A 21792-nucleotide genomic window follows, 5' to 3' on the forward strand; every position below is an offset into this window, starting at 1 on the left:
AATATAAATAATGAGGGGGGGAGGGTAGTTTTTTCACCTATAACTAGCCCCTACGAGGAGCACTAACCCTGCGGGCTACACAGTACCCAACATAACCTAACCTAAATAATAAACAAACAAAACAAAAAACTACCTCCCTTTAATTTAGAAAATAATGGAGGGGGGGGGGGGGGGGGTCAGTGTTCAACTAGGCATTTTTAGAGAAAGCATCTCTTTTATTTACAATTTAAGATAGGTTCTATAATGTATAAATGCGTGAAAATACGCAATTTGATCCCGAATTTTCTTATATCACCGCCCCCCCCCCCCCACGCTGAATGAGGATGACAAGTAATAAAATGCCTCTCTCGCAATCGTACATATACGGGTGACGCAATATTGGAAGGGTGACGCAAATTTCAGATCTCAGTTTTCACTATTTGATTTTCATTTTTTTCTCTACAAGATAAAAATGATGCTTGCAGGATTATTTAATTCGCATGATATAACGATAATTTTTTTTTCAAATAGCGAAATCTGAGATCTGAAATTTGTGTCATTCTTCCCAAAAATGCGTATGACTACGTACTACCACGAGAAACGACATTTTATTGCTCTCTCGCTGTATAAGCTTGTGAATTAGGTCAGCTGAATTTTAGTTTCCGATTGTGTACATATCACCCTCATCATATCTCAATTTCTGATACTAGCTAGAAAAGCTTCAAACTAAGGAAACAAATGGGTAATAAATTTTCAGTTGATCTTATTTACATTTTACAAATTTAACCCTTTACAGCCAAATTTTATGTGTTTAAAATGGGTAATAAATTGATCCTTCATTTATCCGGAAGTGAGGCTGTCGACAGTTCTCAGTGGTTTGCTAATATTATCTGATGTCAGCATATTCTTCATCTCATCAAGAATTGTTGCTGGCAAGCCCTGAAAATTATTAAGAAACTAAATTAGTTCGAGCATACAAAGAGTCTATACTAGTGGCCTCTAGGGGCACTTGAGACAAATTTAATAACCTATCTCATCAAGAATTGTCGCTGGCAAGCTCTGGAAATTAATAAAAAAATAGTTTGAGCATACAAAGAGTCTATACCTCTGTATTCATTACTTGAGGCTACGCCCCCTAGAGGCCTTTTGAGGCTACGCCCTCTAGAGGCCTCTAGGGGCACTTGAAGAAGGGGGGGGGGACGAATTTGGTAACAAAATTTTTTATTTTACATTTAAAAGAAAAAGTTTTTAATAATTATTTTAACCCTAGTAATTATTTTCTAGGGGTGATTTCTCTTGGAAGGGTAGTGGTATTCTCCACCTAAATTGTTATAAACCTTCCCAGGACCTATGAGAAGCTACCCTGTCAAGGAGAACCCGATCGCTTTAGCAGTTAGCGAGATACTTCAGTACAAAGGACAGAGAGACAACCTATTAGTTTATTATAAATCATTTTTTTGTGGGGGGGGGGGGGGAGGAAATCACCACTTTATCCTCCCCCCTTGAACGTCCTTGAGTCTTTACCTCTGTATTAATCCTATTTCTAATTATCTCCAAGATACAAAGAGTCTATACCTCTGTATTAATTCTATTTCTAATTATCTCCAAGATACAAAGAGTCTATACCTCTGTATTAATTCTATTTCTAATTATCTCCAAGATACAAAGAGTCTATACCTCTGTATTAATCCTATTTCTAATTATCTCCAAGATACAAAGAGTCAATACCTCTGTATTAATCCTATTTCTAATTATCTCTAATATACAAAGAGTCTATACCTCTGTATTAATCCTATTTCTTATTATCTCCAAGTTACAAAGAGTCTATACCTCTGTATTAATTCTATTTCTAATTATCTCTAAGATACAAAGAGTCTATACCTCTGTATTAATTCTATTTCTAATTATCTCCAAGATACAAAGAGTCTATACCTCTGTATTAATCCTATTTCTAATTATCTCCAAGATACAAAGAGTCAATACCTCTGTATTAATCCTATTTCTAATTATCTCCAAGATACAAAGAGTCTATACCTCTGTATTAATCCTATTTCTAATTATCTCCAAGATACAAAGAGTCTATACCTCTGTATTAATTCTATTTCTAATTATCTCCAAGATACAAAGAGTCTTAAGTGAAGGATTAAGATCCAGGACATGAAGATCATTATGGTCCATTAAACTGGAGTGTTCTGAATGCTCATCCTCCTAAAAATAATGGATAAAATTATTTGTTTAAATCTATCTATCTATCAATATATATATATCTATCAATAAAAGCCTATTATATGTCTATCTAACTGTAATTTTTCTTTACATGTTCAATGATAACCTATCTATCTGTCCATCCATCTATCTATAATCTATCTATACATTTATGTCTGTCTTTCCTTTTATTATTTGTGTATCTGTCTATCCATCTCTTCATATTTGTCTATATACGTCTTTTTTGTCTATCCAACTATTTATCTGTCTATCCAACTAACTAACCATCTATCTATCTATTAACCTGATGAGGGGGTAACAAGGCAAGTTGGTCGGGGGTGAAATATAGAGGGGGGCCATCATGGGGAGAGGTCCCCCCAAACAGAAACATTTTTGACCTCACCAAACACATGGCCTGCCTACGCCTAGAAATACACAGATAAATATACTCATTGTATGATTATAATATCTTTTTGTTTCCTTATAATAAAGTAACCAGATGTGTGTCTGTTTGTCTATTTGTACCAAAGTATCTGGATAAGCGCTGAACCGATCGGGTTCTCCTTAACAGTGTAGCTTCTCATATGTCCTGGGAAGGTTTATAACTATTTTGGGGGAGGATACCACCACCCTCACAAGAGAAATCACAAAAAAAATTTACGTAGAGACTTGAATGTAACATTTAAATGTTACGTATTATTTAAAAAAACATTTAAAATGCCACTAGAGGCCTAGCCGCTAGTGTATAAATAAAGGGAATAGTAGCGTTTGCAAAATTCCGTAAAGTTGTGAGTAAGATTCCAGTCAAATGCGCTTATTATGTTTTTAAATATACCTTTAATTATACTATGCCTTTGGTCAACATTAAGAACAGTTAGGCAGGAAGCTTTCTCACAAATTTACGGAATATTGTGAAAGCTACCATTCCCTTTTTTGTAAAAAAAATACTCTTTGCAATTTAAAAACATTTCTTGTAAGAAGAAATATACACTTTGTAAAATTAAATGTACTCTTTGTAAGTTAAAATAAAGGGAATAGTAGCTTTTGAAAAATTTGTGAGTATGAGTCCAGTCAAATGCGCTTATTAGGTCAAACTGTTTTTAAATATGCGTTTAATTATACTATGCATTTGGTCAACATTTAGAACCGTTAGACTGGAAGCTTGCTCGCAATTTTACAGAATATTGCAAAACCTAATTCATTTTTTTTTTTGTAAAAAAAATTCTCTTTGTAATTTAAATACATTTTTTGGTAAGAAATATACTGGTTGTAAGATTAATTTTTTTTTAAAGTTTAAATGTGCTTTTTGTAAGAAGAAATATACACTTTGTAAAATTAAATGTACTCTTTGTAAGTTAAAATAAAGGGAATAGTAGCGTTTGAAAAATTTGTGAGTAAGAGTCCAGTCAAATGCGCTTATTAGGTCAAACTGTTTTTAAATATGCGTTTAATTATACTATGCATTTGGTCAAAATTTACAACCGTTAGACTGGAAGCTTGCTCGCAATTTTACAGAATATTGCAAAACCTAATTCATTTTTTTTGTAAAAAAAATACCTACTCTTTGTAATTTAAATACATTTTTTGGTAAGAAATATACTGGTTGTAAGATTACATTTTTTTGAAAGTTTAAATGTGCTTTTTGTAAGAAGAAATATACTCCTCGTAAAATTAAATGTACTTTTTGTAATATTTATATGGTGTTGTTTAAAAAGAGAATCTATTCTATATTTTAGATATTTCCAAACACATTATGCTAGAAGTACATGGACAAGATAATCAGAATATTTAAATAGACACACACAAACATCCTACTACTTTCATACATAGATATCCAATTACAGCATGGAATGACTATTCACTAGGGCGGGTTCATATCGGAATTAGACAAAGAGGGGATATGCAACATATAAAATTAACCTTTAAAACATTTCTGACGAAAAAAGAATTTTAAAAAATTGAGTTTTAGAACGCGACCACTAAAAAATATATTTGATTACTTATTAATATGCAAAGACGACATTAAAATTTTTTTTAAATCAGAACTATGGCTTCATGGTCCTCCCTGGAAAGGCCTTGAGGAGCTAAATCAGGAACTTTTGTCCGTTTCAAAATATCTCGTTCCTATCCTTAGAAATCACTAAAAAACCTCATTTTTTAAAGGTTTATTAAGAATTGTTCAATTTGTAGAGGTTTTTTAGATTTCTCAGGCTAGAAACGAGATTTTTTGAAACGGTCAAAAGTTCCTGATTATACTCCTCACACCTCACCCGAAGGCGTGTTATGTTAGAAAAAACACCCCGCCGAAACGGTTTACACAGGATGTACTGGGACCTCATGGTGGTTTCAGAACATGCATTTCCTAAATTGAGTTAGTAGCTTCCCATAGTAGAAAATTTTAAAATTACTTTTGGTGATCAAATTTTACTTTTAGTTCTAGACTAACTTCACCTAACCTGCTTTATTGTCTTATTTTGCCTTTCATTTTTATCATGCAAATTCGCTCACATTACAGTTGAAATGACAGATATTGGAGCTTTCTAAAAAGGTCTCTAACATTTTTCTAGCTCTAATACTTTTTGAGATATCTTATTCAAAGTATTGCTGAAAATCATCTTTTACACAGCAAAATGTTGAAATATAAAATTAGTTATTTTAGAGTAAATTACAAGTATCTTCATTTAAATTTCTCTAATATTGCTCCAAATTGACCAAATTGGACAGTTAAGGTGCCTAAAACTATCTACATTCAATGGACAATCCAAATCCACACTTTCTGAGACCTTATAAGTCAACCGGAGAACGCTAAAATGTAATATCAAAAAAACAAATGTAATTTAATTTTAATTATAAATCACTTTTAAGTCATTTTTAATAATGTAAAAGGTGTTTTAAGTTAATATAAACTCCTAATTAATTATGATTTATGATTTTACAAATCACAGTACTAGTTTAAAGTACCTAATAGTGTATATTAACAAAAAAAATGTGGCCTAAGAATAAATTGTGTCTTTTATTATATATGAGATCATTTATGAAAGTCTTTTAATTACTATGTTTTCTTAGTTAAGGTGTCAAAAAATAATTTTGTTTCATATGGTTATAAGAAATTTAAAAGGCCAATAAACTATTCTTAGAAAAAATTACTAGAATTAGTAGATTACATTTGTAAACTGCTTGGAAATGCTTAAAATTCTAACCAATTTTTGGTTTATTTTCTATGATTATGTCTCTTTTTCTTACGATATGTTTCTATTTGTTCAAAATATCAGATGATCGTGTTTTATTGGCTTTCTAATTACAAAGTGACAACTTTATACACCATAACTTACCTTAAAATCCTTGCTAAAGTCGATTATATTTCAATTTATTTAAAGAAAACAGGAAATTTTTTTTCCTTCAGCATTATTAAAAATCACTTCAGTATGCTCCTGTTGGCTTATATAGTCTTAAAAAGTATGTATTTGGATTTTCCATTGAATGTAGATAGTTTTAGGCACCTTAACTGTCCAATTTGGTCAATTTGGAGCAATATTAGAGAGATTTAGATGAAGATACTTGTAATTATCTCTAAAATAACTAATATTATATTTCAACTTTTTGCTGTGTAAAAGAAGATTTTACAACAAAACTTTGAAATAAGATATATCAAAAAGTATTAGAGCTAGAAAAATGTTAGAGACCTTTTTAGAAAGCTCCAATATCTGTCATTTCAACTATAATGTGAGCGAATTTGCATGATAAAAATGAAAGGCAAAATAAGACAATAAAGCAGGTTAGGTGAAGGTAGTCTAAAAATAAAAGTAAAAATTTGATCACCAAAAGTAATTTTAAAATTTTCTACTATGGGAAGCTACTAACTCAATTTAGGGAAAGCATGTTCTGAAACCACCATGAGGTCCCAGTACATCCTGTGTAAACCGTTTCTGCGGGGGGTTTTTTCTTACCTAACACGTCTTCGGGTTGGGTGTGTCCTCAATGCCTTTCCTGGGAGCACCATGACGCCATAGTTCTGATTCAATAAATTTTTTACTTCCATTTACAAATAGCTATACAATTGAATGTCTGGTCGTCAGCGGTTTTAAGACTTAGGATAAATTTTAAATCATCTAGAGGTGTATTATACTCATACAAATCATTTGCAGATCTCCGCTTTGGCCTCAGAAAAAATGTCCAAATCGACCCACCCTACTATTCACTAATGCTTTGAGTCAAAGATATTAAAAAACTGGCTTGGGTATGACAAACAATTTGGAAACATTGTTTAAAAGGTCATATGAATGACAAGAAAATATCCAAAAAAAATTTATTAGTAAAAAATAAAAACTTGATATATATGCCAGTAAACAGACAGACAGATAGATAGATAGATAGATACTGATAGCCAAACAACTAGAAAGGTAGATAGATTAATTGAGAGAAACATGGATGAGAACATCCATAATTAGCAAAGTTTAAAAAATCATTGAATGGACAAACAGAGTTATACAGCAGATATCCAGTTATCATGCCCAGTGCATTTTGGACTGTACAGACGGACAAAGTTAATCATAGAGTAGCTTTGTTACTAAAATTTAATTATAAGTATTATTCTAGCAGCTTCACTTCTAGCCTCTGGGGGCTTTGCGCCAAGAGGTAATGAACTGGGTTTGATCAGTTTCTTTGTCCCACCCCCCAAAGAAAATAGCCCAAAACCACCACAGGACCAGTCGGTATATTCCCTGAAGAGTAGAATCCAATCGGTTCAGACTGTTACCAAGATCTTAAGCTTCATACAGACAGACAAACGAACAGACAGTTATATAAATATACCTTGGGGAGGGGGGTGTACCCCTGGGTTGTAACTGTGACCAGGTCATTGAATCTGTATCTAGACTCCACAAATCATTCATATGCAAGCCTCTCCTTCTAAAATATATTCTTTGTAAGATTAAATATTTTCTTTCTAACAGACCTAGTAAATTATATGTTAGCTGTCTATCTTAAATAGCAGCTAAGAAAATAACATTATCTCATATCGTTTCAGAAAAACTGAAAATGTTTAGAATAATAGATGGTAGATAGAGATTCCTAGGAGCAATCTTTTAAGAAATTCACAAATTTCAACAATATTTTAAACGGTCAGTCATGACCATTATTATGAAGTAATAAATCTATATAATCCAATGAAACTGCTTCAATTTAGATTTACGGATTTTTTCCTGAATCTTTACTCTTTAGGTATCCCAATTCTTATGCAATGCAAACCAAAACAAAAAATATAAAGCTCAAATAAAATGAAAATAATGCTTTAATTGTGCAATATGATGATGAAACCTTTTCAAATCATTCATATGAAGCCTCTCCTTCTAAAATATACTCTTTGTATAATGTATAATAAATTAAATATACCCAGGGACAAGGGAATGATATTCTGACAAACAACTCTAAAGGAAAATTTCCCCATAACCCCCTTCCCCTTTTCCACCCATTCTTTTCCAACCCCTTTTCAGTTACATAACAAAAATAAAATATACCACTAGATACTTTATAAGGTTTCGTGATTTTTTTGTTGCATTATTGGTTAGAATAGCCACCCCAGAATATAACCTTTGAAAAATCAAATAATCTCTTTGAAAGATTGAAAGATCTTAGGACATAATAGCCTTGGAAAAAATAGCCTCTCTAGGACAAAATAGCATCAGTGCTTTGACCCCCTGGCCTGCCTAGCCGCAGGCGCTCAGCCCTCTAACAATATAACCTAACCCAACCTAACCTAAAAATTGTTTTAAAAATTAAAATCGTAAAAAGTTATCAAAAACTTTAGGTAAGAAAAAACTTAAAAATGTCCCAACCACTTTTTGTAAAATCCACTAAATTCTAATTCTAGACAATATCTAATTTCGTGGATTTTACAAAAAGTTATTGTGAGATTTTTACAATTTACAAATCTTTATAAAACTTGAGGAAATGATGTAGAATATAAAATTAGTTATTCGCAGAAAATTTCAGCCCAGTATCTTGAAAAGGAGTTGAGAAAATCACAAAAATCTAGAAATCGATCTAGCACCCTAAATAACAGACAGATGGACAAAACAATGTATAGATTAGAAGGGCAAATGTAATAATAAACGCCATCCTTACCCATTATATCCACCAAATATAAGAATTCTGTTGTCAATACTCAGTGCTGAATGACTCCTAAATAATCAATCAATAAATAAATCTATCAATAAATCTATATATCTATCAATCTACCTATCAATCTATATATCAATCAATTTATCAATGAATCTATCAATCAATCTATCAGTCTATCTATCAAGCAATCTATCAATCAATTTATCAAATCAATCAATCTATCAATATATCAATCCAGAACCCGAGATACAGAATCCATTCAATGTTTGGAAAATTTTGGAATCGAGAATCCGAATCCGGAATCCGTTTTTTAATAGCGGATTCGGATTCTTACTTTGTAGGCTAAAATTAGCGTCTTGAGTTTTTTTAATACTTGTCATTATTATCATTATATACAATATCTTTTAAAATCTGGTTCGATTCTCAGAAGTGAATTATAGAGAACACCAAGAACATTAATTTTTAGGACATATGTAGCACTTAAATTTTTTTAAAAGCCTGTAAGAATCCGAATCCGGTACAAAAATTTGACGGATTTGCCCTCCCTAGTTCAAATATACTCATTGCACAGGGTGTTTCAAGAGAAATGTCTTTTTTAAAAACTGAATTATGCATATAAAAATAAAACGATTATGCTTTATATATTTGGAAAGCCTGTTCTGGGACATTTATGTTTCAAATGGTTAAAAATGATTATTTCAACAGATTATGCCTTAAAAACCGGTTTTTCCAGAGGCCTTATTTTGAATATTTATGGATCTAAAGGTTGTGAAAAAAATGCGCACATTTTTTAAATTCAAATTCAGCGGCTTGTGTTAATAGTAGAAAAATGTTATGCTTATCGTTAGAATCGTCATAAACTCTAGTTTTTGGAAATATAAGTACCATTTTTGTGCTAATTGTAGTTAAGGAGCTATGTTGAAAAATGCGAAAAAAGGTTGAAGAGTTAAGTAAGTTGAAACATTTTACCCCGTAGCTTCTATACTTTATGTAGCACAGGAATGATTCTTTTATAACCAAAACTAGAGCTATATATCAATCAATCTATCCCTATGGTAGCATACCTCCTGCCACTAGGTGCTGGTGTAGGTATATGTGGCAGATGCCAGGTATTGGTACTCGTGTCCAAATAACAAACCTAAATAAAAACATTATGAAACCTTTAAAATAAAACAAGGATGACATCCTTAAAGCGAAGCTCTGAAACGGTAGGACAAACTTGTAGAGTGTCAGAACTGAATAATCAGAATATAAATGTAATTAGTGCCAAATAACAAACCTAAATAAAAACATCATGAAACCTTTTTCATAAAAAAAATATTTATGTCTTATTTGTGACTGTCAGACCAATTATTATATGGATATACTGGATGCTTATTGATGAAGGAAGTCTTAACAAAAAATTTCAATTGTCTATCCTTAATAGAAGCCGAGAAAATCATATCTTCCACATAGCATTACGGACAAACTGACTGATTGACAAATAAAACTGTAGAGTATCTTCGCTTGTAACAACACTTGTGTTCATTAAAGAGAGAGGGGGATTCCGTGATTCTTTGGCTATAGCAGAAAGGATTTTTCATCATAGAATAAGACAATGGCCGATAAAATAATGTTCATCCCCAATGATTAAACACAGAATTACCCCTTCTGTAGATTACAATAAGTAATTGAAACTTTTGGACAAAGTTGTTAAGACGATTAATAAGAAAAAAACATTTATGCAACTGAGGACCAGTGTAATAAACAGCCAAATGTCCCCTCCCTCCCTGTGTATGTACTAATTCAGACGTATCTCGCGGATAGAAAGGAGGCAGGCAATACTATTTAAACTATAGCCGCGATCCGAAACCGCGTTTAACGAAAACGGTAAAAATGCCTCCTACTATGTCAGGTGCGCAACAATAGTTGGAGTATAGTGAATGCATTGGCCCAAAACAGGTGAACTCATTACCATACATAGTTAGGACTTTTCAGACAAAGGTGGAACAATCAAAGGGTTGGTTGTCTGTTGGATGTTACTTAACCTAATATCCTTGGGCGTTGGAGTATCGCATCCCATTACCAGCGGATGATGCTTTGGATTTTCTAGATGATCACTTAACAATCGAAGGAGAATCTCACTCTTACGTGGTGAGGTATATCCGCGCAGGGAGGGGAGGGGGGGAACATTGGGCTGTTTATTACACTAGTCCCCAAAGTTGTATAAACCGTTCTTAACAACTTTCGGCACTTTTTTAAATTTTTGATTGGTAAGTTCATTATATTTAGTGTCCAAACGTTTCAACCACTAATTGTAATTTATAGTAGGGTTAATTTGTGCATCTTCATTGGAGGGGTGTACATCAATTTATCGGCCATTGTCTTATCCCTTTAGATCCCTGAGAATCCAGCCCTTACCTTGTTTGAATAGAAGTCCTGTCTTGGGTGGGTCATAGTTGTGCTCCGCCCACCGAATATATACATATTTCTCCCTAGATCAAAGATTATTATAAATTACTTGGTAACGAATAAGCCTTTAGTGGCACTGTAAATGTTTTTTTTTATATTATATTTCATGTCTATGTTGCGTTCAAGTGTCTACGAAATTTTCATTTTTTTGCGATTTCGCTTGGTAGGATTGTGGTACTCCCCCAAAATAGTTATAAATCTTCCCGGGACCTATGACCTTTCTGTCTGTCTGTCTGTTTGTCTGTCTATCAATCTGACTATCTGTCTATCTGTCTGTCTGTCTGTCTGTCTGTCTGTCTGTCTATCAATCTGACTATCTGCCCTATCAAACTTTATGTCCATCTAAAAAGGTGGATCTTCATTAAGGTACTTTATCTGTACATCTATCTATTTGTCTATCCAATCTATCTAAATATTACCAACAGGAGTTGCAGAATGAAAGTCTCTATGAATGGGAGGATCTCCATTGCATGCCAGCAGCGTCCAGTTCATAGTCTCCAGGTCTAATCTGAATACATCCTGTGGAAACCTGTTCAAACAACACACAATAACATCACATGATTTCATCTGGGGGGGGGGGGGGGGGGTTGCATTATACTGGTACCCAAAGTTTTACTTTTATAAACAAGTTCTCTCATTCTTTGCATTAAAAACTTTGAGAACATTGAATTTTGAGATGCATTAATTTTGTAAATTATACTGGTACCCAAAGTTTTATAAAAAAGTTCTCTCAATCTTGCATTAAAAACTTTGGGAACTGGAAGGGATGTGGGATACATTAGACTGTAAATTATACTGGTACCCAAAGTTTTAAAAACAAGTTATCTCATTATTTGATTTAAACTTTGGGAACTTTTCCTCAAATACATCTAATGATTGAATCTATGGGATGCATTGGATTGTAAATTATACTGGTACCCAAAGTTTTATAAACATGTTCTCACATTCTTGGGGGGGGGGGGGGAAGGGAGTGTCCTAACCCAGCAGGGCCCTGTCTTAACAGTACGTTCCCATGCAGAGCTCCCCTAATGAACCCTTTTTAGCCTAACCTATGTTAAAAAAGTTTGAACTTTAGAGTAAAGCTACTCTTTTCTTAATTTTGTGAGTGTTCGTGTGTGTGTGGGTGTTTTGTATTGTGTGTGTGTATGTGTGTTTCCTGTCGACGGCATCTTCATAGCCACCAAACACAAACATATATTTTCCTGACATCATAGATATCTATTATACCTATTTGATGAAGGACAAAATAATGCCATTTCTCGCGGTCGAACGCCGTCAAGCGTCATGTTGGAAGGGTGGCGCAAATTTCAGATCTAATTTTTTTGCTATTTGATTTACTATTTTTCACCAGGTATAGGATAAAGGCGATGCTTGCAAGATTATTTTATTAGCTATAATATAAAGATAGGATTTTTTTAATTTTAGTCTTAAAAGGAAAAACTAAGGCTTTTTTTTGGAGAAATATTTTTTTTGGGGGGGGGGGGATGTCCCACCACCTAAAAAAATTCCTTAAAATCATCACAGGACCATTAGGTATATTTCCTAAAGAGTACCTAGAGCCCAATCGGTTCAGTGGTTACTGAGATCTTAAGCTTCAGACAGACGGACAGACATCAGGCTTCTTTGTATTGTAGATAATCAGAGAGAGGGGACAATGGGCTGTTTATTACACTAGTCCCCAAAGTTTTATAATCATCTTTTCTTATTCGTTGGCAACTTTGGTGACTTTATTGATTGATTGGCTCATTAAGTTAAGTGTTCAAACGTATCAACCACTAATCTTAGGCTACAGAAAGGATAATTTGTGTATCATCAATAGGGATGTACATCAATTTATCGGCCATTGTCTTATCCCTTTAGATCCCTGGATTATAAAAGAATATATATAGATATCTATGCCTATAACACAGGCGCTGTGCCCGTCTCTTTCCCCGGGAATATAACCAGTCACTGAAATAATAACAATTCTAGATAGTTAGATAGATGGATAGAGAGATAGATAGATATATGTAATATGTATGTATGGATAGATAAATAGATTGATAGATTGACCGTGGCCGTCTCTTTCCCCGGGAATATAACCTGTCACTGAAATATTAATATTACTATATAGTTAGATAGATGTATGGATAGATAGATAAATTGATTAGATGGATGGAGGATAGAAAGATGGATGGGAAGGTAGATATATGGATAGTTGGATAGATAGAATGGATTGATTAAGTGTTTGATTGGTTGCCTAGATATACAGATGTGATAGATGTATAGATAGATATAGATTGACAGATAAATAGATGGATGGATAGTTGGATTAATGGATAGATAATAATAGTTTTTTTTTATCGCATTGTATTATAAACAGCTTTCCGCGTATTTAAAATTGTACAAATATAAGATTATTTTTTTTAAACCCCGAGATGCCGAAGGCACGGAATAAAAAACTGGTTTTAACCTGGCCTTATGATTGTACATTTTTATATTCGTAGAAAACTGGATATAATACCTATGATGCTGAACATAATTTTTCAGTATGGCTGACCGAGCCGGTTCTAATCCACTGGATATTAATCGGTGTGGAAGCGATACTGGAAAACCTTTTAACCCTATTTTAAGATATCTCTGAATAGCAAAATTGTCGGGTTTCAAGATTTTAAGGTTGAAACTAGGGTTAAAATCAGTGATCCAAAGGGATAAGACAATGGTCGACAAATTGATGTACTTTCCAATGATGATACACAAAATTATTTTTACCTTTCGGTTTTGACCACTTGAATGTATTTGTATCAAACTTGTAGAGGCAGTTACAGGGCGTTTGGTCGTTTCGGCCTCCAAACAAATATATATCCTAAATAAAATAGCTAAAAACCTGCCTTAAAAGCTGTCTGACTGACTTGGATATTTTATGCTTAATTATTCTCCTTATTGATGGGAATGTTGACAAGAAATATCAGCCTCCTATCTTTTACAGGAGCCGAGAAAATCACGTTTCCCCCACTTTGTCTCTAACAGACGGATGGACGGATATTTCGAATTGTAGAGTATCTTTTCTCCTAAAAAATGGATATATTATTACATGGATCTTGCACCAGATTTTCATGTACTCTGATACTCACAGCAGGCTAAAATACCCCATTCCCTTCCCTCCGACAAGATGAACGAACTGACCAAAAAGAAAATTCCATGTTAGCAACCAAAATTGACGAGAATTTTTCCCCTGTCATAATATCCATGTATTGTATATCCTACATTCATTATCCTTCAATATTTTATTTCAGTGTGTGAATCCGATTAATATCCGCTGGATTATAACCGGTTCTCAGCATACTATCCGCATGATATCCGCGGAGAGCTGTCTATAATACGGAGCGATAAATCCTACTATATAAAGTAGTAAGCTTTTTTTGTCTGTAGCGAAGGATCTCGCTAACCACTGAACCGATATGGTTCTCATTTACAGGGTAGCTTCTCATAAGTCCTGGAAAGGTTTATAGCTATTTTGGGGAAGAGTACCACCACCCTTCCAGAAATAATAGCCTCTAGAAAAAAAATTCTTCCACCCCAAGCATGAAAAAATAATACCTAGGTACTTAACATGGGTATTATTGCAGGGATCTAAAGGGATAAGACAATAGCTGATAAATTTATATACATTCCCAATGATTATAAACAACATTACCCCTTCTGTAGCGTAAACTAAGTGGTTCAAATGTTAGAACACTCTACCTAATAAACCAACCAATCACAATTCACTTAAGTACCCAAAGGTGTTCAGCCAACATGAATAAATAAACGTTATTGTGAAACTTTGGGGACTAGTGTAATAAACAGCCCATTGTTCCCTCTCTCTCTGGTATTAATGCGTGGGAATATTAAGGAGTGTTGGCAATCCGCCAAAGTTTTGGGTCGGATTCGGATTCTTACAAAATCCGCCAAAAAATAAAGCTGATTAATCCGTGGATTGCGTATTCATGTTTTTTTTTGCGGATTGCGGATTCTAGCAATATTTTCAAAGATCTTTTATAAATGAAAAATTTTTACCCCTTACAGCAGACATTTTCTAACCCTTACTTAACCTTACCTAATCTAAACTAAGCTACCTACTGTAAAAATGAAATACAAAAAAAAGTTTGTCTGCCACATTTTACCTAAATAAAAAAAATTTTAAGTGCTACAAAAGTCATAAAAAATTAACAATCCGAATCTGTTATTCAAATTGCGGATTGCAGATTCGGATTCAGGGTTAAAAAATTGTCTAAAAATTGGACGGATTGCAAAATTCGGATTCGGATTGCCAATCCTAATATTAAGAGTGGGAAAACTAACCTCTCCATACGCCACGACTGTATGACCATATCTCTGGAACGGCCAATCATCTCCTTCATCTGATGGGTCCTGAATAGTTATTTATCGTATTATAAACAGCTTTCCGCGGATATGAAAATTAAAACTTATAAGATTAAAACCAGTTTTCTTGGTCATGGGCCAACAAAACTGGTTTTAATCTTATGATTGTTTATTTTTATATTAGTAGAAAACTGGATATAATATGATGTAATACATGAATTTTCAGTGTGGCTGAGAACCGTTTCTTATCCAACAGATATTAATCGGTTTCGAAGCCATACCTACTGGAAAAAATATTATTCTTTTTATAAAGAAGTAAAAATCTTTGTGGGAAGTGAAATTGCCCTTAACTAAAATTTACCTCAACCCTCAAGATATGTTCTAAATCTTCCCGGGACCTATGATTGAGAAGCTACCCTCTTAAGGAGAACCTTATCGGTTCAGCGATTAGCGAGAACCTTTGGTACTAACAAACAGACATACTGTTACTTTTTTATTAGGATTGTAAATATATGATTGAAGGGTAGGGATGTAGTTTGTTCAGCTGAGGCTGTAGACAGTACTGGGTAGTTTCCACTAGGTAAGATAACCACAATTTTATGCCCCTCAGGGTTCGACTCACACGGGCGCTAGAGACATAGGGGAAAAATTAATCCCCCTTCAGTTTAAAGTGGAGAATGTTTCAGTGCTCGATATCTAATTTAGGGTATTAATCTTTATAATGCTTGCTTATGAATTAAAAATTCTCATAAAGTTTTTCATAACTATATTAGAATGCTAGAATTAACCATGGCAGTTGCTTAAATCCTATTATATAAAGTAGTAAGGTTTTTTTTGTATGTGGCGAAGGATCTCGTCAACCGCTGAACTGATATGGTTCTCCTTTACAGTGAAGCTTTGTATAAGGCTAAAGAAGGTTTAAAACTATTTTGGGGGAGGAGGCTATCTCTACCATCCAAAAAATCAAACTCGGTGGGGAGGGACGGGGGAGGAGTTGAACCAGCCACCCAACCAAAGTGCCCCTAGAGGCCTCTAGTGAGAAGAGTTGCTCATAAGCTTCAAATGTACATAAAAAGCAGTAGAATTGTAGAATAGTGGTATTTTCTCAAGATTTGACGATTAAAGCCGGACTTTTCAATTGTCTGCGGACTTTTCTAAAAAAAACCTGGATTTTTGCCAACCCTCCACTAAAGTGCCCCTAGAGGCACTAGAAAAGGATATTTATATGGATATAATTACCTGTTGAGAAGTGTTGCTCCTAAGCTTACTCTGTGGGGAGGGACGGGGGGGAGTTGAACTCTCCTTACCAAACTCCTAAAAAAAACAAGGATGACAACATCTATAAGTAGCGAAGCACAAAAAATGGACGTACGGCATTCCTGTAGCGATTATAGAGTTGCTATGCTTTCTAAATCGTGCCTAATTACTACAGGAATCACCATGCAAAGTTTGAAAGCGATAGGACAATTATAACATGCATAAATTAACGAAAAAAGTTATCCGTTACGGAAGGACCAACCCTAATTATAGAAAAGCTTCGCTTTTAGCAAAGATTAAAAGAAACCGAAACAGCGTAGGTATAGTGTCCAATAAAAAATGACGTCATACAATACAAATAACCAATGATAGGCATGTATACAATTTAACATTGGCCAATTACAATGTATACTGGCCTATCATTGGTCATTTGTATGACGTCGTTATTATTATACCTATATACGCTGTTTCAAAGAAACCTGCAGCATTTTCAAATAATTTTAAAATTACTTTTTTGGTAGGTAGGTATTGAAACTAAAGACTTCAATTTAGGGAATTGGGTAATATTATGCATGGATCTAAAGGGATAAGACAATGCCGATAAATTAATGTACATCTCCAATTATGATACAACTTAATGAAGTAACCATTCTAAATTCAAAAGTCCCCAAAGTTGTTAAGCAAACGAGTGCGAAAACGTTATTATAAAACTTTGGGAACTAGTGAAATAAACACCCTCATCTCATCCCCTCATCCCCTCATCTCTGGCAGGCTTCCCTTAATTGTTAAATACCTCATGAGTGCAAAAGTTTGACATCTTTTAATATAGCGAAACTACTCTATGATTAACTCCATCTGTCCGTCAGTCCGTATAATTTTCAACGGAAATATGATTTTTTCGGCTGCTATTGAAAATAGACTGCTGAAACTTTCAGTGAAGATTCCTATGATTTATAGGTACACATTTAGTCAATATATATTTGTTTTTTTTTTGTCTTTCGGTCATTCTTCACTTGGCATAGACCTTAGGTAGGTATTTTTTTATGTTCAGGTATAGATTCTTTTGAGCTAGGATACTCTCACTCTTCTATGTATTCTTTTTAATGACCACTGATCATCAGCTCTATAACTTACTTTGTCTGTTTGTTCGTCCGATGAATTTTTGTGCTTTGCTACTTATGATGTTGTAAGAACACTAGCGGCTAGGTTTTTTTTAACGCGGTAATTGAAGAAACAAATATTTTAGGTAGGTAGGTACCTAAAATTGGGATATTCTTTTGTTTTTTGGAGGGATTTGGGGTGTCCCATCCGTTAAGAAAATAGCTTAAAACCACCACATAACCAACCTACCTGACTATTTATTTGTGTCCATCTGTATGTGATTGTGTTGAGAACAAAAATATCTATCTATCTATCTATATATATATATATCTATCTATTTATATATCTATCTATCTATCTATCTCAGTATCTATCTATGTATCTATCTATCTAACTACCTGACTATTTATCTGTGTCCATCTGTATGTGATGGTGTTGAGAACAAAAATATCTATGTATCTATCTATCTATCTATCTACCTACCTGACTATTTATCTGTGTCCATCTGTATGTGATTGTGTTGAGAACAAAAATATCTATGGGCCTCTTCTCTCTGTAATTATCACCAGTACAGAATCCTACAAACAGAAATAAAAATGAATAGATTGATAGATAGATAAATAGATAGGTAGTTAGATAGATAGATAGTTAGTTAGATAGATAGATAGATAGGTAGTTAGATAGATAGACAGGTAGATAGATAGATAAATAGATAGTTAGTTAGATAGATACTCAGGTAGATAGAGACAGGTAGATAAATAGACAGGTAGATAGATAGATTGATAGATAAATAGATAGGTAGTTAGATAGATAGATAGGTAGAAAGATAGATAGTTACAGAATCCTACAAACAGAAATAAATAAAGATAAATAATAGATAGAAAATATATTTTTTTTATGAATTCCAGAGAGTGAAAATTAATAACCAGATCTCTGGGGTTTTATGTCAATATTAATCCTATTTTGTGTACTAGCGGCTACGCCCCCTAGAGGCCTCTAGTGGCACTTGATTAGAGGGGAGTTGAAAACAGATTTAAAAAAAAAATTGGGGGGGGGGGGGGCAAAGGAAGGGTAATAATAACCTCCCCCAAAAAATAGTCATAAACCTTCCCGGGACACAGGAGAAGCTAACCTGTTAGGGAGAACCCAATCGGTTCAGCAGTTAATGAGATCCTTTGGTACAGACAGACAAACAAACAGACATCCTGTTACTTTAATATAAGGTTGAATTCCAGAGAGAATAATAATAGATATCTGGGGCTTTATTTATATCAATATCAATCCTATTTCGTGTATTTTAGGTGCTAGCGGCCAAACGGTCGACAAAAGAAAACATACAAATTATCAGAAAAATCATTACTCAATAATTCACAGTTATCTCGCAGAACAAGTAAATGCGCGAAAAATGCTTACTTTACGCAATTTTACTTAGCCGAAGCTTTCCCTGTGCATTATTGGATCTTGGTTATTCCAGATTATTTTATAGGCCTTCTTTATAAAATAATAGGTAGAAAATAGCTTAAAACCATCCAAAGACTTAGATATGTAAATTGCCAAAAACTATTCGGGGACCTATGTGAACCTAAAATAGAGAACCCAATAAATTCAGACAAAAAAAGGTTACCTACCTATTACTTTATACAATAGGATATCTATTTTTAGCATAACAGATTGACTAACCAAATAAGTTGTAGAATGATTACTCTTTGGTAAGAGCTATCTCAAACATAACAAAGCAGCAGTCTATCTTAATTAATTGCCGAGAAAGTTGCATTTCCTATGTAGCATTACTGACTGATGGACAGTTGAACGGACGCAAAATTAAAGGGTAGCATCTCTGTGAAAACTTGGCAAATACAGGGAAAAACCAGGGATCTAAAGGGATAAGACAATGGCTGACTAATTTATGCACAATCACATCCCCAAAGTTATTACACAAAATTACCCCTTCTGTAGATTAAAATTAGTTGTTAAAACGTTGGAACACTTAACTTAAAGAAGTCCTCAAATTGGTTAAGCCAACGAATAAGAAAACTTTATTATTATATTTTAGGGACTAGTGTTATAAACAGCCCATTGTCCACTCTCTCTCTCTCTTTCTCCCAGGAAAAACGATTATGGCGACCTGCAAATAAATTGTACGTACCGTGGGAAAAAATCAATAGACATGAGAAAATTGAAACTTACCTCATAAAAAGAAAACACCTTATTTCCTTGGGGATGTAAATCAATTTATCGGCCATTGTCTTATCCCTTTAGATCTCAGGGTTGCATAATATTTGGCATATTAGACAGCCTGCAAATAAATTGTACGAGGCGTGGGAAAAAATCATTAGACGTGAGAAAATTAAAACTTACCTCCGAAAGAAAACACCTTATCTCCCATGGTAACGGCAGCATGATTAACCCGCCGCGGTCCACCCTAAAACAAAAAAAAAGATGACAACATCCATAAAAGCGAAGCTCTGAAACGGTATGACAAACGAACATTAACACTTGTAGAGTGTCAGAACTGAATAATTAGAATATGTATAAAAGTTGAAAAAAAATGTAAGTAATTTTGATGGAAAACTACATCCCCGACACAAGGGGAGGGGGTGTAATAAGAGCTAAGGGTGTTATATTATCATTGAGGGGGGGGGGGACTACTTCAGTTCAGTTTTTTTTATCCATATCCTTTAGATAGTTTTGCCAATGGGTTGATACAACTCAACCCCCCCCCCCCTCCCCTCATATATCGGAACTCAACAGTTTTCTGAAAAGTAAAGGAAGGGGCATGTTTGCACTTTTCCACAGGTTGTCACGTCTTCTAGCGCACACAAAACCTCCGTATTTCAATCAGGGTTGGCAATCCGGATCCAGAATCCGCCCAATTTTTGGCCAATTTTGGAATCCGAATCCGGATCCGGAATCTGTTTTTAATAGCGGATTCCGGATTCTTATTTAATAGGCTAAAAATAGCGTCTTGAGTTTTTTCTTTCAACTCCTCCTCTTTGAAGGCAAAGATTTTCATCATTATATATAATAGGTATCTTTTAAAATCTGGTTCGATTCTTGGAAGTAAAATATTGCTAGAATCCGGAATCCGAATCCGGAATAAAAAAATAAATAAAAAAAAATAAGAATCCAGAATCCGCAAGGAATCCGCCACTGTTTTTGTTGGATTCTTTAAAAATACGGCCCAAAAATTCATGGATTGCCATCACTAATTTCAATACTTTTAAAACTAATGGATAGAACAATCATACACTTTGTTTGTATTACTTTTGTGCACTAAAGTACCCAAAGTACACTATAAAGTACCCAAAGTATTTCCTTACCTCAACATGCACGGACCATCTCATTTTTATTTTATTTCAGATCAGAATTAATCACAATTGTGAGTTTTCCCAGTTTATCTAAAGTTTCATTTTACAGAATTCTTCTGAAATTAAAATTAGTATTTCTACTCGGATATTAAGGGATAAGACAATGGAGGATAAATTTATATATCTCCAATGATTATAAACAAAATTATATCTTCTCTGTTCCTATATAGATTAAGGTTATCGGTTGAACACTTAAATAATAACCAAGGATGACAACATCCATAAGTAGCCACAGTTATGGAATCTTGACCACAAAGATTTTTTTATCCAATCTTGACAAGTGAGGTATTTTTGGAAAGAGGAATATACATAGAAAACGCCTATGTAAATTGGAAAATCCGCAGAAATCATATTTGCAAGTTATTTGCAAAAATCTGCAATGTTAATTTGCAAAATTAATTTCATGCCTTAATTGACTTTTTTAGAAAAAAATCTTTTATGAAATGTGTTTATCTATAAGTATAGAACATACTAAAGGCAAAAAAATTTTCTTTGGTGTTACTTTTTTCACCTTATATATAAAAAAAGCAGTTTCTTACAATTTATGATAAAAAAAGGTATAGGAACAAAAAATATGTTTTTTCTTGATGTAAATACAATAATTGGCATGAAATCTATCATCCTGAATGTAAAAATCAGATATAGAATCCTTTTTAGAGCAAATATAGTGCAAAAAGTAACCAAGACATTTTTGCAAAGTATGAAAATCTAAAGAAAATAGTTCTTTTTGCTTTTGATATACATATAAGATAAATTTATATAAAATTAGTGATTAAAAACTATAAAACAAGTTATAACTTTTTTTAACCCTATCATTGATTAAAATGCAATTTTAAGTTTACTCATTACCAAAGTTGCACATAAAAACTCTTTTTATTAAGTTATTAAACAAAATAAATTCAAATCAACAATTAGGCGTTTTTTATAATGCAGTAGACCATTTTGTAGTTGGTTTTTTGGCATTTAT

At 33.5% G+C, this 21792-nt stretch overlaps 1 protein-coding gene across 2 annotated transcripts; it reads right to left on the reverse strand.

Annotated features, from left to right (window-relative positions):
* Positions 1–165: 165 nt before the first annotated feature.
* LOC145307613 (kelch domain-containing protein 3-like) lies at positions 166–20883 on the reverse strand. 2 transcript variants are annotated; one of them, XM_080150068.1, is made up of 16 exons: positions 20778–20883; positions 19816–19879; positions 17941–18035; positions 16339–16413; positions 15079–15147; positions 13507–13600; positions 12655–12705; positions 11911–11957; positions 11175–11283; positions 10705–10778; positions 9369–9442; positions 8308–8364; positions 6997–7092; positions 2489–2609; positions 2065–2187; positions 175–918 (listed from the first exon to the last, which is right to left on the reverse strand). In XM_080150068.1, the coding sequence occupies exons 1-16, from the start codon at positions 20799–20801 to the stop codon at positions 820–822; spliced, it is 1272 nt and encodes a 423-aa protein (XP_080006194.1). In that variant the 5' UTR covers positions 20802–20883; the 3' UTR covers positions 175–819. The 2 variants fall into 2 exon arrangements, with proteins under 2 accessions (XP_080006195.1, XP_080006194.1); XM_080150069.1 differs by lacking the exons at positions 16339–16413; positions 17941–18035; positions 19816–19879; positions 20778–20883 and adding an exon at positions 16135–16159 and having other exon boundaries at positions 166–918; positions 15079–15150.
* Positions 20884–21792: the final 909 nt, after the last annotated feature.

This window comes from Acartia tonsa, chromosome 15 (genome assembly GCF_053477335.1).
Source record: "Acartia tonsa isolate MP-2025a chromosome 15, ASM5347733v1, whole genome shotgun sequence".
Classification (NCBI taxonomy): domain Eukaryota; kingdom Metazoa; phylum Arthropoda; class Copepoda; order Calanoida; family Acartiidae; genus Acartia; species Acartia tonsa.